The sequence below is a fragment of the Cervus canadensis genome, chromosome 22, assembly GCF_019320065.1.
Source record: "Cervus canadensis isolate Bull #8, Minnesota chromosome 22, ASM1932006v1, whole genome shotgun sequence".
NCBI lineage: Eukaryota > Metazoa > Chordata > Mammalia > Artiodactyla > Cervidae > Cervus > Cervus canadensis.
Genome location: NC_057407.1, coordinates 6,408,488 through 6,423,958, shown reverse-complemented (window position 1 = coordinate 6,423,958; position 15,471 = coordinate 6,408,488). Strand labels below are relative to the sequence as shown.

Below are 15,471 nucleotides of genomic sequence, written 5' to 3'. Positions count from 1 at the left end.
GTTAAGCACTGCTCTTTTGGCTAGCTCTGCCCCATCTATGATCAAACTAATTTAAAAGTTTCCAGAAAGCCCTGCCCTGTTTCATGCAGGGCCGACAATTAGATAGCCAGGCTGTTCCCAGTAATGAAGCTCACTATCAGTCCAAGATCGGCTTTATCTTCATACGCATGAAAGGACTTGTTTGGTCCCTGGCTTCGCCCTCTGCCCTCAGTATGAAGTGGAAGATGGAGTCACTCATCTCAAGGTCCATAAGATTAAAGGGAAAGAGACCTAACAAGAGCCTGTATGTGAGCAAGAAACTGGCAAAATAAAGTATAACTGTAAGAGAAATTACGGCCACGTGCCCAAAACTGGGCAGACAAGTACTTAAGAGGGAAGCACCAGGAAGGGAATGGAGGGCCAGGCCAGAAAGACTCCTGCAGGCACAGACTCTGGAGAAGGGAGGAGGCAGGGCCTCGGGTCCGCATGGGAAAACAAGGGGGTCAGAGTAGGAGGGCTACAGTGTTCCCAAGGGAGGATGAGGTGAGGTCACGAGTTGGCCCTGGCATTAAACAGAGCTGGCTTTGGAGCCCAGGATCACTGCTCACAAGCTGAGATCTCCTGGCAGAGTCACTTGACTTCTCTGTGTCTCAGTGCCCTCACTTATAAATGGGGAAGGCAAGTGCCCACCGGCAGAACACCTGTAAGGGCTACACGAAAAGGCAGGTGAACGCTCATCATCCTCCTTGTCGCAACTCTGCCGATCAACTCTGTCTGGCACCATCTAGAGGGCACCTCTTGTTTCCGTCTTCCCCGACAGCCTCCGTGGATAATTTGGTGCCACCGTGGTGCAGCTGCTGGCAGATTTACTGCCAGGTGGCATCACCCATGCCCTACCGCACGTGTGCTGTATGTAAGTTAGAAACCGCTACAGGAGACCAGTGTTTCCCCAAGTGCTCTCACCCTGGGAGCTGAATACGGAAAAGGCACAGTGAGGAGAGCAGGCCCACGGGTCCCCACGGGCGTGGGGTGTGGCCGGGGCAGCGACGGAGACCTACCAGCACGTCCACGTAGAGAGCCCAGCAGTGCTCCCGGGGGCTGATGCACAGGGACTCGAGGTCGATGCTGCTCTTGTTAAATATCCGGTACAGGGTGTTAGCAATCTCCGTGCCAAGGTCATCACCTCCGCGACCTTCAAACTCAGGGGTAGCGCTGGCGGAACTACACAGGAGGGCGACAGGAAAGGGGTGAGTCTTGCTGAATGCAGAGCGGAGGGGCAGGCTTTGTTCCAGGTTCCCTGGGGGACGCTGGAAGACCAGCGCTGGGAGCAAGGCCACTGTGGGAAGGCTGCATCTGCCACTTTTCCAGCCAGACACAGGCCGTGAACCGGGCCAGGACCGCGCCCTGGCTGTGTGGCTGTGTGTGGTGGGAGGGCCCACTGACTTCTCACAGAAGCCATCTTTATCCGAAGAGAAACAAGAAGACTGGTGAAATGAACCACCGCCAGCAGTAATGAACTCTCATATCCTAAACATTTACTAGACTCTTCTCTGGCAGGCCAAGGAAGTAGGAGGCCGAGAGAATGAGTCTGGTCTACAGAGGGTGACAGTATACACACCAACCCTAGACGATGAGACCCTAGACAGAATGACAGTGTAGGTACAATAACTTTCCTGGGGTTACTTAGGATATATATATACACACATATATCTGATTCTTGTTGATGTATGGCAGAAACTAACACCATATTGTATAGCAATTATCCTCCAATTAAAACTGTTTTTAAAAAAGATACATATATAATAGTATGTCAGAGTTCTGTCATAAACTTTAGATTATCATGGTACTGAAAAGCAGGAAACTAAAAACTGCTGACTTAAATATCTCTTCACTTTGGTTATCGCTTTTACTTTGTTATTTTTCAAGAGAAATGCTTTTTCCTTCTTAGCCTCTTGAATTTTACGCCAAACTACCTCCACAAAGAAGGAGCAAGCATCAGCATGTGCCCACCCCCAAGCACTACTCAAGTGTTTTAACAGGAAATTTTTGAGGGTTTTGCCTTAACAAAAACAAACCCTTGGTACATGTGTGGGATATGTAAACACTCCAGTGATTATTTTATTGTAATGAATTTAAGGCCCAGAAAGATAAGAAATCAGTTGTCTCAGTATGGTCTCTACAAAACCACACGTGGAAGCTCTCTAGTCCTTGTCCATCTGTTCACCCGCTCGTCCTCCAGGAAGGTCCCAGGCCCTGGCCTAGGCACTGGCGACCTAGCGGGACAGGTGCAGAGCCAAGCTTGCAGTTCCAGGGACGCAGGAGGGAGTCACATGGACCAGGCCCACAGGAACGGTCGGGGAGGGTCGCGGAGGATGTCAGTCAGTGCTGAGGGTTGTAAGGAGTCTCGAACCTGAAGATGAGACAAGCTGGTCTGACCACAGACGAGCAGGGAGATTCCAGGCCAAGCAAAACCTCTGTGAAGGCTCAAGGCTGTGCCCACCCCAGCTGTGTATGCTGAACCAAACCTCACGTCACAGGTTTCAGTGTCCCTTCTGTCTGGTCCATTCTATAATACAGATGTAAGATGAATCCTAAAACAATCAGAGTGTAGCATTGTGTAATAACATTGTGTCTCTCATCATATAGTCTTCCCTGACCACTACAAGCCAGGAGAAACCCCCCATTTAAAAATCCCTAAGAGAAACTTCATCACTGCCATAGCAACCTCACTGTTCCTTCCCGGCCTCGGCCAGACTCGGGCACCGAGCCATGAAAAGGAGCTCATTGATGGTAAAATTATCAAGTCACTAGAGACCAAGTTCATTATTTTGCAGAGCCAGCAAAAGACAACCTGTTTCTAATGTAAACCCTAAGCCATCAATATTAAGTCCCATCTTTTAAGTGTTTAAAAGCGAATCTGTACAGAGCTCTGGGTGGACAAATCCAGCAGAGGTCCTTATGCTTAAAATGTTTATCCTTCCCTCATTACAGTAGGCTGAGTCCTCCTGGGTGTGACTAATGACTGGGGATGGATTCATTAACTCTTCTACAGCCCAAAGGGACGGTTTAAGAACTTCCCAAGCCAGATGGCTAAATTAATCTACCAACAAAACCACACCCCACTGTTTTTTTTTTGACATTGGGCTGATTTAAAGTGGAAAATTTTCCCATTTTAAATGATTTCTCCCTCCCCACCCTTAAAAAACACACACACACACACAAAAACAGGTTAACCCTTTCTGCAGAGCTGGCAGCCAGAGAAAGGAGGATTTAGAAGCCCATGAGACCATGGAAAGCTCCCGGGCTCTCCCAGAATGTGTCATTCAGCACACTTGGCTTGTAGCCTAGCATCAGTCAGGTGAGCGCTCTTGGGCCTGTCTTATGTCTTATGTTTCAAGGTAATGAATGGGTGCTCTGGTCATGGGACTTACTACTAGACTGCAAATGTTGGAGTCAGTGAATGCAGACCAAGCGAGTCCTAAATAAAAAAGCTTCTCTATTTAGTACCAAGTTTAGAGAGAGAGAGAAAGAATGCAGGCTGGTAATCTTAGCCCCCTGTTCACAGGTATCACTGTATAGTCTTCAGTCGAGGAACATACACTTGGGGATTTTTTATATAAAACAAGTGCTTTCGATAATTACAGTTACTGAAACCGATTCAGATTCTTCATGAAGTATGACCCAGCCCCTCTTCCAGGGCTGCTGGGAAATCGATTATGGAGCTGGATAAACAGAAAAATCCTGGGAAGGCTGCCACTCCCAGTTCTCTAGCCTCCTGACTCATCACCTCCACCCTGCTCCTCCTGCTTGGCATATCTCTGCTCTGACTGGATTAGGCTGAGATCAAGGCTATGTCTACCTGCAGCAGACCTGAGACACTAGGCCCATTGTTGTTCCCCTAGCAATCGGCCTAGCCTGCAGAGCCGTGAAGCCTCACAGCCAGGTGGCCCAGGGATGACTCCAGGTCTCACCCTCTAGTCTGCCAGCTCCCAGGCAGGTCCCAGTTCCCCTGATTCCTCTGGGGGCACACTGCTCATTTCCAAGCTGGCTGAAGTGCCCCAACAGAAGGATATGGGAACAGTGGCACATTCTGAGTGTTTCATCTTAAGCCCTCATTTGAAGTTCCTGGGAGAGTTACCTTGTCAGCTCTGCAGACTTTCAGAGCCCAGCGAGCCTCAAATGACTCCTGCAGGTTACCTCTCTGCTTTTCCCCCACCCTCGAGCCTTCAGCCGAGAACGGGGCCCACTTCAAGCAGCATGAAGTAGGTAAGGAAGAGATCGAGTGGCTCCACCCACCAATTCAGGGCTTGAAACCAATCCAGGTTCAGCGTGAGTGAAGAAAACACATGATCACACTTGAAAACAGTTAAGATTCCAGACAAGTGAAAAGTGCAGGACACAATGAAATGTCCATGAATGAAACGTGCTCTCCCCAACTGCCCCAGCTAAAACCGGAGGCCTCTCTGAGAACAAACACAGTCCCTAAGCCCATCAGCACGGTGGCCAAAGAGCCGAGAAGCGACCTGACGGACGGCTGCTGGCGGTAACCAGAGTGACACACCAAGCTCACTCAATGCTCACCTTCTGGCCTTCAGACGGAAACTACCTTTTCCTGAAGTTTCACCTTCTGATGACACAGCCTGTTCTCAGGCTACAGCTAACAGGCCAAAGACACAGAGGCAGGAGCCAGGAGGTCCGAGTTCACCCCCAGTTAAAGGTGCTGCCACGCATCTCTGGAGCAGAGCCCAGGAACCCCAGTGTTCTCCTCCTCCACTGGTACAGGGGTCAGGCCCATGTCTCAGGCACCCTTCCCTAAGGGCATCACTTCTGAGACCCAGGGAAAATCACTGGGGCGGGGGAAGGTGTCTACCCCAGGCTCCGTATTTGACTCCAAGCAGATGAAAAGAAGTAGAAGCAATTAGAAGAAAAGCAAATAGGTTTCTGTGACCTCTCTACCACTGGGAATTGAAATAATTAAAAATATGAAGGTTGCTGCAAGTAGTTAAATCAAGCTGGGCTCAGGCAGGCAGGAGGGGGTCCCAGCACCACCCAATTACTTTCCTCCCACTGGGTAACAACTCTGTTTCAGCCTGTGGATGGGTGTGTGCCTTGAGGTCTCCGGCAGAGGCCCCACGCCTGGGGCCCACGTGGGGTTGGGGGCAGTACCCTGAAGCCTGGGCACAGCCACAGGTGCCCAGAAGCCATTCCTATTCGCTGCGTCAAAGTGAAGGGGTTTGTTTACACAACTATGAGTTGCTCTTTGAAGATGCAAATAAGCTTCCGATAAAGGTGGCAGCCGGAGGTGCTTGGTGACCTCTTGTTTGCAGGAAAGTGGGGTTTTATGAATCTCATGGTGATTCCATCCTCTGGCTGATCACACCGAGCCTCTTAAAGATGTTGAAGGGTGCCACCTTGAGAAACAGATTTAGGAGAACTTCCCCGGAAAGTGGGGCTTCTAAGCCTGCTGAGGTTCTCTTGAGACTTACAAAGAAGAAAGAGAGCAGCAGGCAGCCACTCTCAGTCAGGAGAGAGGGGCTTACTTCTAGAAGCCAGATCCGGGGAAGAGGCCACTCACAGGCTCCACCTACCTTGGAGCCACCCTCTCCAGCCAGGACTAGAAAGGGACATGAGAAGTAGGCCAATCTCGAGCCATGTTCAGACTCGGGCCACAGTGAAACGTGGCCCCTGCAGAAAGCGTGAGTGCATCACTCTCTCTGGCGTGGTCGCACTGACTGCCTTTGATCTGCCTGAGATGAATGAGGCGGGAGATAACGAGAGGAAGACAAGGAAAGCAGACGACAGCCCCTAACACGTGGTATTTTTTTCTTCCTCCACGAGCCAAGGAAAGGATAAGCTGAAGGCCTGAACAAGGTCACCACCATGTACAGCAACTTAAAAGATGGGCCGGTTCCACTGCACGGCCCGGAAAGCTGAGAGCAGCTGGGCAGAACCGAGGGGAGATTGCTCCAGGGGACCAGGACTGGAGGCAGCAACACGCTGGAAGGAAAACTAGCCAGAAAAATGAACACAGACACATTCTGGAAACTCTATGCAGGATATCCTGCTAAGGCTGGCTGCCGCAGGCTGTATGAAATAGAAAGAGCAAAGGCTCAGAGCTGGATAGACCTGAGCTGGCATGACTAGCTGTGTGAACCCAGGAAAGTCACTCACCCTCCGGGAACCCCTTGTGTCATCTCTCGTACTGGAGTTTTGTGAGGACCAACACCTGTGTTCAGAAGTGAAGACCACAAGGCTGCAACTCGCGGTGCAAGGGTGGGTCAGCATCTTTGCAGGAAAGGGCTGACATCACAGGCGCAAGGCTGCTACCTTTAGAAGGGCCTGCTTGCGGGGCTGGCCCTTGGCTCGCACCTGGGCACTCGGCTCTTAAGAGAGGACCCAGTCAGCGGTAAACTGTGCCGAGGCCGTGCAGATAATGTATGGTGTATGCCAGACACCTGCTTTCCTTCTGGGAGTCTGCAACTTCAGTGTGTGTAAAGCAGACGGTGCCTGCGTCCCCAGTCAAAATCTTGGGTGTTGAGTCTCTAATGGGTTTCCTTAGGCAAAATCATCACACATGTGTTGCTGCGTTTCTGTAACAATCACAGCTCTGAGTACAACTATATGCTCTATGCTAAGTCCTCCGAGTCCGTTCAGGAAATCTCCAACTGTGGGGGCGGTCTTGCCCCTCCACCAGTAAAGTATCAATATTACATATCTGCACCTAGCATGAACCAATAGAGAGCCTCATCCATTTCAAGGTTCGCTGTCTCCCCTGCTAGCTAGAAGAGGAAGTTACAGATAGAAGATGAGACTGGGCCGGCAACCCAGTGAAAAGCCCCAAGCCTTCGAAGGGGAGGTGGAGAGAAAGAACACTTTGGAAAGCCCACGGAACGTGTAATGACTGGGTGCTCACTCTATTTGCATTACTTAACTTCCTCATCATCACCCCAGTATCATCACCTCCATCCTTTAGATAACGAGATTCAGGCACAGAGGGGCTGGGTAACCAGCCCGAGGTCACACAGCTGGCAGGAGAAGGTGAAGACAAGGCCAGCCGGCCGGCTGGCGAGGGTGCAGAGTCTTTGCTCTTCCCTGTGCCCACGCGGCTTGCCCGGCTGCCACCCCCTCAGCCTGCGAGATGCTTGGCTGGTCCTCGTCCTCGCTCTGCCAAGCGAGTCATGAAAAGTTTTCTGCAAAGCTAGAGCCGGAAGACAGGTGGGGCCTTATAGAGCAAATGATTCTCGTCAGCTATACAGGATTATTTTTCAAAGCTCAGTGACACCCATCATTTCATGTGACTCTTATACTATCATGTGCTGGACGGCCTGGCAGATGTCCTCCTTTTTCAGACGGGGAAAATGAGGCCCCGCTTGGCTGATCAGGACAAAGGCAGGCCCGAAGCCCAGGCCTCCTCCTGTATTTCCTGGGGCCTGGCACACCAGAGAACTCGGCACATATCTGCTGGCCGGATAAAGGATGATTAAATACAAAATAAAAGTGGGCTCAGCAGGAAACCACAGGTTCATTTTCTGAATCTTCTTTTAAATCGCTTTTCTTTAAAACCATGTGCAGAGTACTGACCAGTCAACGAAGAACTCCAAGTAACCTTCATTTGGTTTCTCCAGCTTCGGTGTCCCCATTTCTGCTTTCACGCCCACCAAGATGTCGGTGTGACCCTGTGGACACAAGCAAGAAGGGTCCTCACTCAGGGCGGACAGCCTGCCACCCAACCATGCCCTCGTCTCCCAGACACACACCTGCGGGGGACTCTCTTAGGATCAGTGCTGGGACTTGAAAAGGGGCCCTTGGAGAAGGAGAGGGGTCCTTCAGATCTACAACACGAACCCCTCCCAGAATTGGCTGTAAGTCTTATGTTTCCCCTGGAACAAAATGCACCCTGAAAGTCCAGAGAGGCTGGATCCCGAGAGCTGACCCATTCCTCAACATCAACATCAGTACAAACCGTGGGCCCAGCACTCACCAGCTTGACCCTGGCAGACCCACTGGTGTTGGACACCACGTCGGTCTCCACTTCGACACATCGGTAGTCTTCACAGCCGCGGCCGTCCACACGGAGGTCTTCCTGAGTGTGAAAACCAACATCCTAAGGCTGTGGGCCTAAACCTCCGAGAGGCTCCTCAACTGACTCACTCCATCCCCCCTAGAGAAATATGTACAACAGTTCCTTTTAGGGATTCATCCAGAAATCCTGTCCTGAGAGCTGATAACATTACTGTCTTACATATGAGGAAACGGAGGCTCAGAGAAGTTAAGCAACTTGTGTTCAAGGTCCCACGGTTAGGGAGAGCAAAGCTTGGCTTCCCATCTAGGTCTGAAGTGCAAAGTCCAAACTACATACCACCATCCGGAACAGGTACACACAAAATCCGAACAAGAGACACAATAAATAAAAGCTTTTTCTTTCCAAATCTCCAATTCTGAAGCCACAGGAAACACGGATTGTTAGTTACAAGTTCAGTTGTCTCAGCTTGTAGCCCTCCTACCCCCTAAACCCAACCAGATCTACTCTGTAAACGGCTGGAAACAATCAGCTGGTGTCTTCTAACACAGGCATTCTCTAGAACAGGGTCAACAGAGTTAGGCCCACAGGCTGCTTGTTCTGTAAGCCGTTCAACAGGAACCCAGCCATGCCTGTTCACGCAGGTATTCTGTGGCTGCTCGCACAAAACGGCAGAGCTGAGGGGCTGGGGCAGAGAGCACATGACTGGTGGACAGAGACCCACATCACTACCACCCAGCCTTTCACAGGAAAAGTCTGCTGACCCCTGCTGCAGAGGACGGGTTTCAGGGTGGTCAACGTACTACCTGGCTTTATCCTGTTATTTACTTCCTCAATTATTTACTTCTATCTGTATAACTCATAGATAACCATTTTATGCTGTGGTTTACTCCTAGCATTTATCTTGTTGCTCAACAAGAGTTCCAGATTTCATCACTGGGAGCTCCCATGGGTTGGTTCCTGCATTCTCTAAACGTGCCTCAGATCTCTCTGGAGCACTTCTTCACTTCTGATAACACAAGGAGTTCCAATCTCTGGGATTTTCCCTGCCCCAACCCCAGGATCAGCCCATTTCCTAAGGAGCCCTGGATCCTTTTATGGGAGAATAGTACATAAAAACCAAGGTCTGGGTGCTAAGTAGATTCATTGCTACTAGGGTATCATTGCTTCTAGATCTTCTCAGTAGAACAGAGTCAGAGAAAAACATGTGTGTACTAACCCACGCATACACACATACCTTTATTTATGTGGATTATCTATCCACATGTGGATTAAAGAGCCATGTGTTCATACTGAGAGTTGGTTCCAACCTTCCTCCTTGTCTTATCTGTAACTTCTCTCAGACAGGGAGAAACCTGGCTCTCATTATCTACATCTATCTCTGTATTTGTTAAGTTTCTGAATACACATAGTTTCAGAATTGTTACTGCCATACCCCTATGAGAAACAAATTTACTAATACAGTATTTGTGTAGATTTCTTTTTGTCTTTAGCCTTATATGTTGTTTTTGTTCAGTCCCTCACTTGTGTCCGACTCTTTGTGACCCCATGGACTGCAGCACGCCAGGCTTCCCTGTCCTTCACCATCTCCCCAAGCTTGCTCAAACTCATGTCATTGAGTCAGTGATGCCATCCAACCATCTCATCCTCTGTTGTTCCCCTCTCCGCCTGCCTTCTATCTTACATAACCCGCTCAAAATACCGTTTCCAGTTGTCTCCCCCCATCCTCCCTGCGCCTCTCTTCCTCATTTGCACCCCTTTCAGGTTCAACTGTAACCGCGGATGTTCCATTTTGAGTCGGCCACATCCTGGCTACTTTTAATTCCTACCTACTTTTGGGCCAGGTGGTCTATCACCAGGGCTGTAGGAGTCACAGCTGTCAGGAGAAGTGTGCTCAGACAATGCCCCTCTCCCCTCATCCCTAGTTTCAGGCTCCCCTCTTCCTACTTCCTCCACCCACTCCAGGCAGGGAACCAATCTCCTTAGCTCCTGGTCCATCGTTCCTGTATTTCCTTTCCACAGATGAACCTTTACATGAGTATTTTTAATATCTTTTTCTTTCTTTTACAAAAGATAGCATACTACAGATACTCTTTTACACTTTGCTTCTTTTTAAACACCAATGTCTACGCAGGAAACCACTACACATCAGCTCATATGGACTGTCCTCATTCCTTGTCAACTTTTCTCCTGAAAGCTTTCTTTCAGAAAAAGAATCATCACCTCGTTAGATTCTCAAAGAGGTTAATGCTCCTCAAAACGTTAAAAACAAGCACAAAAGAAACCAAACACTAGCAAAAAAAATCCAAAACCAAAAAGCAAACCACTGTTCTAAAGTATGTAACTATCAGAAACTTATCTTTAAACTGCTTGGCTAACTGCATATCTGACTTTTTTTATTTTGAGAAATTAAAATACAGAAAAGGAAAACACTGCCTGCTCTCGCCACACAGTACCGACTACTACCATCTGTCGTTTTTGTTTCAGCTCTTTCGCTCTTTCAACTCCTATTAAAGGAGAGAAAATAAACAATCCTAAGTCAGGCTGAAGTCCCTTTGCAGCCCTGCCACTCGCAGCTGTCCTCTCCTTGGAGACCCTACCTGGAGTCTGGGGAGACGGGTTCTTAAAAAGAATTTCATGTCTAGGAGAATGAGTCTCCTGAACTCTGTAGAGGGATCTCTCTTCACTGAAGGATCCAAAACTATGTAACTGTGTCTCTTTACAACCCACCTACCCCCATCCACATGAAGATTTCCTAGGTCCATCTCTGCTTGCTCCATCCCTAAGGTATGCATGCATGCTAAGTCTCTTTAGTTGTGTCCGACTCTTCGCGACTCTATAGACCATAGCCCACGAGGCTCCTCTGTCTATGGAATTCTCCAGGCAAGAATACTGGAGTGGGTTGCCATGCCCTCCCCCAGAGGATCTTCCCGACCCAGGGATTGAACCCGCATCTCTTATCTCTTACGTCTCCTGCATTGCAGGCAGGTTCTTTACCACTAGGGCCACCTGGGAAGCCCATCCCCAAGGTAGACCCTGATGGAAAGTGAAAACCCGGCTCAGAAACATTTACATCGAGTCTTTGGTAGGTTATACGTATGGCACAAGTGTGAGCATCACTAGGAGCCTTAGTCATGGGCTTCAGGCCTGGTCCTGCCATTGACTCTCTGCTTGACCTCAAAGGTGCTTCTCTAATTCTATGGATGTATACATTAAAAGAACTACCACTGTTTGCAAGAACTAAAATAGCAGCTACTGTTTAATGTGCATTTACTATCTACCAGGCTTCTCCCGTGGCTCAGTCGTAAAGAATCTGCCGGCAATGCAGGAGATACACAGGAGATAAGAGTTCGATCCTTGGATTGGGACGATCCCCTGAAGTAAGAAACGGCAACCCACTCCAGTATTCTTGCCTGGAAAATCCATGGACAGAGGAGCCTGGCAGGCTACAGTTCATGGGGGTAGAAAACAATCAGACACAACTGAGAGACTAAACAACAAGAAAAAACTACTATCTTCCAGATAATGTGTTAGGAAACCCATACATGTTAATATGTTGAATCTTCACAATAACCCTGTAATGTAAGATTTTTCATTCCATTCTACAAAAGAGGATCAGATTGAGAGATGCTAAATGGCCCAAGGCCAGAGCCAGTAAATAGCACTTGAATTCCAAGCCAGAGCTCTTAACCACAACTCTGCAGTCTCCTGTGATTTAAAGGGTCTCTTCATCGTGCAGGTGAGGCAGCACAGGCCTCCTGGAAGGACAAGCTGGCTGGTGGACCACTTGGCCCCAGTGAGGATGCTAACGACTATGAAAGCAGGGGGGCCACAAGGCTACAGGGCTTCCAACTATGCTTTAAATGACCACTTGCTCTGGAAAGATCTAATCAGAACCCTTTGCAATGACAACCCCGTGTTCTAGGATGAGGCTGAAGGGATGTCAGAAAACTGGGCCACCAAGGCTTGTCTTTCCAGCCCTTAAATCACTCTCTGAGCCCTCTTCCCTCAGCTGGGAAGGCTTGGGTGACAAGAGATAAACAAGTAGGCTACAAATTTCTCTTTCCAGGGATGCATGTTTTTGTTGTTTTTTTCCGTCAAAAAAAGCACACAAAAGGAGAAAAACAAACAAAATCCATGAATCACTGCACACAGGACTTTTTCAAAATCCACTTTTTCTCATAAAAGGCTCTAGGAATTGCCCAAACCTGCTTGGCCTGGCTCAGAACTTGACACCCTACCACAATTTTTTATCTACCTGCAGTACTCAAACTAAGGAACCAATCCATGTGTGAACACTTAAACACTGGCTGCCTTGAAGTAAAAGCTCCATTTAAAAAATCAATAGAAAAAAAAAAATCTATGGCAGTGTCTAGAGGTGACTGATCACACCAGGGAGTGGAGCCTTGTCCTCAGGGGACAGGGCACTGAGCACCTTTCCAGGTAAAGGCCTTTTGAATGCTAGGAAGGGTCCTGGTGACTCAAGTTGTTCACTCTGTGATTGCAACAACCCCGCTGGCTGGGTGTGACTCGGGATCACCTTCAACCTGTATTTAAAAACTCCACTGTTGCACACCAGCTTTGGGACCTTGAGCAGGTTAGTTCCTCAACATCTCTGTCTCTTTGTGTAGGAGATCAAACCAGGTAACCCTGAAGGAAATCAACCCTGAATATTCATTTGAAAGACTGATGCTAAAGCTCCAGTACTTTGGTCACCTGATGTGAAGAACCAACTCATTGGAAAAGCCCCTGATGCTAGGAAAGATTGAGGGCAGGAGAAGAGGGCGACAGAGGAAGAGATGGTTGGATGGCATCACTGAGTCGATGAACATGAACTTGGGCAGACTCCGGGAGATGGTGAAGGACAGGGAAGTCTGGCATGCTGCAGTCCGTGGGGTTGCAGAGTCGGATGTGACTGAGTGACTGAACAGAGCACAGAGCTCACTGGAGGAGAACGGAGACCAGATGGTCTCCCTTACTAGGAAGCCACCCCACTTTAGAAGGAGCCCGGCTCTGCAGGCCCAAGCCCAAGACCCAGCAGGCAAACCAGATGCTGTCCTCGTTCCACTCTCCAAGCCTGCTGGGTGGGCCCGCATTCCTTTAGGATGGGATGCTGTTCGCCTTGCAAAGCTGCAAAGGCACGCAGCTGACCGAAAAGCACGCAGGCCAGAGAGTGCCCAGCTCTCTGGGGCCTGAAACTGATTTTCTCCTTGGAAACTGATCTCTGATCTGGGAAATACTTGGCAGGGAAGGAGAGTTAAAGAGGAGCTGACACGTCATGATGTGGAGGGAGGCTGGAGAGGCCTCACAGAAGTAAAGATGGGAGGATGGCGTGTACCCAGGGGCGGGCAGCCGGACAGCAAGTGGCTGCGGAGAAGGGAGACACGAGCAGAGAGAGGTAGGGGTCTCACCAGAGACGTGAAGGCAGGCAGAGTCACACAGACACGTGATCCACGCTGGGGCCCCGGACAGGCAGTGTCCAGGAGCTGCCTAGGGACTTCCTACACTCAACAATCTGACAATCTCTCAGTTCAGGTCACTCAGTTGTGTCCAACTCTTTGCGACCCGACTCAAACAATCTCTCCAAATAAAAAGAGCTTCAATCTCAACAGCCACAGGCTGAATCCCTCATGGGGTCACTGCAAAGGCTGTGGATATAGTACGGATGGTTCCGGGTGAAACCACACTTCTGACGGGAAAATCTCAACTGGGAGCCAACTTCTCTTCAGGGCTGACCACACGCCATGTTCTCTTTTCTCGTCATTCCTCACAGTCCTGTTCTGTCCCCCAGACGGCTGTGTTCCCATTTTACACAGGCGGAGCTAGCTTACTACACTCTTACTGTGAATGGTGGAGTCGGCAGGAGCCCTGCTCGCTCCACTCCAGGTCCTCATTCAAACAGAAGCTGGAGGCCACGGACCTTGTGAGGGGAACCACCTGCCCTGGCCAGACCATGAAGGTTCCTATAATAACCATTTGCAGGAGATATGTTATCTTACAACAGGTTGTCCTGGTAAGGAATGCAGAACGAACAAGCTACTGCTAACTGAAGAATCTGGGAAAAGTCAAAAGGAGAGAGAGGACGCCAATTCATATATACTGCTAACCTCCCAGAATCCGCCTCGCTGGAATCCATCTTGGCTGAGAGATGTGTGCGCCACCAGGAAGGATGCTGCGTCAGGACGACTGGCCAGAGGCAACCCAGAAACGAACTTCATCACCGTGAAGCCCGAGCCTGCGAGCTGCACAGGAGAGCAGTTCTCGCGGGCCCACGTACCCTGCTGCTCTCCACCTGGGTGCCCCCTCCCAATAAAGTCTCTTGCTTTGCCAGCACGTGTGTCTCCCTGGACAATTCATTTCCAAGTGTTAGCCAACAGCCTACTCGCTGGCCCTGAAAGGGGTCCCCCTTGCTACAACCTCCTCAGGCAGAAGGGCAAAGATTTCTGCAGCAGATTCCAGGCAGGCTGGACCCGGCCAGTGGCTGGCCCAAGGTCCAATGTCTAGTGACTGCATCAAAATCTCCCAACGTTTATGAAAATACCCAGTCCCAGGCTCCAGCCCCGGCTTCAAGGATTCTGATCCAGAAGGTCCAGGTAAAGCCCAGGAAGCTGTATTTTGTGAGTAAAAGGCACTTCAAGGTTTCAGAATTACTAGGCTAAGACAGAGGTTAGCAATGTCTTGCCAGGGAGGAAGAAAGCACACATTTAGCCAGTTAAGCAAACCTGAAAAGAAGATTAAATGCTAATTCTGGAAATTCTGAAATCTGCCCCCCAATTCCTGATTATAAGAAACAGCTTGGGACTTCCCTTGTGGTCCAGTGGTTAAGACTCTGTGCTCCCAATGCAGGGGGCCTGGGTTGGATCCCTGGTCAGGGAACCAAAATCCCACAGGTCTCAACTAAAGATCTCACATACTGCAACAAAGACTAAAGATCCCTCAACTGAGACCCGGCCTAGCCAAATAAATAAAATCTTTAAAAAACAAAATCAGTTAGATACAAGTAAGTAAAACAAAAGCTGTATAAGAAAATGCTAACTAGGGTTCTAAAGAAGCTTAGAACCAATGTGGGAAAACTACCTAAAAAGGTTAATAGTAATATACGTCCATATACCATTTAAGGCCTAGAAAAATGGTAGGGGTTCAGAACTTGCCCTCCCTGTTCTTGTTTCGCCAACGTGCTTTCAGAGGACAGAGGAAAGAAAGAGAAGTAGAAGCAGTGGGGATTCTCCCTGGCCTTTGCCTTTGGGTGCCTATTTTTAAAAAGGGAAAATGGCACAAGACTTGAGTTGGGCTTTACAATCAGAAAGATCTGGATTTATATCCCAGTTCTACTGTAAAAAGAGAAGGTAGGGGGTCCTGGAAACAGGGAACCAGGCAGGCATGGCTTTCTGGACACAAGGGAAGCCACTTTAGTCCTCAGCCTTTCTGTGATCTACACCTGGCCTCAATGCCTGCCCTTGAACATATCTTGG

At 49.2% G+C, this 15,471-nt stretch overlaps 1 protein-coding gene and 1 long non-coding RNA gene across 4 annotated transcripts in view; one reads left to right on the top strand and one right to left on the bottom strand.

Annotated features, from left to right (window-relative positions):
• LOC122424933 overlaps nucleotides 1–14,332 on the top strand; it is a 34,696-nt gene extending 20,364 nt beyond the window's left edge. Inside the window, exon 3 of one of the 2 annotated variants that reach the window (XR_006264620.1) lies at nucleotides 14,004–14,332. This is a non-coding gene — a long non-coding RNA (uncharacterized LOC122424933). Of the gene's footprint in view, nucleotides 1–12,630; nucleotides 12,693–14,003 lie in introns of those variants that run through there. The other variant, XR_006264619.1, reaches the window with a different exon arrangement.
• Nucleotides 1–15,471, bottom strand: part of EXOSC7 (exosome component 7) — a 28,461-nt gene that overhangs the window by 11,570 nt on the left and 1,420 nt on the right. For both annotated transcript variants that reach the window (XM_043443195.1, XM_043443194.1), the window contains exons 2-4: nucleotides 7,961–8,062; nucleotides 7,561–7,655; nucleotides 1,038–1,200 (exon numbers count right to left, since the gene is read on the bottom strand). In XM_043443195.1, coding sequence (XP_043299130.1) covers nucleotides 1,038–1,200; nucleotides 7,561–7,655; nucleotides 7,961–8,062 — 360 coding nt within the window. The remainder of the gene's footprint in view (nucleotides 1–1,037; nucleotides 1,201–7,560; nucleotides 7,656–7,960; nucleotides 8,063–15,471) is intronic.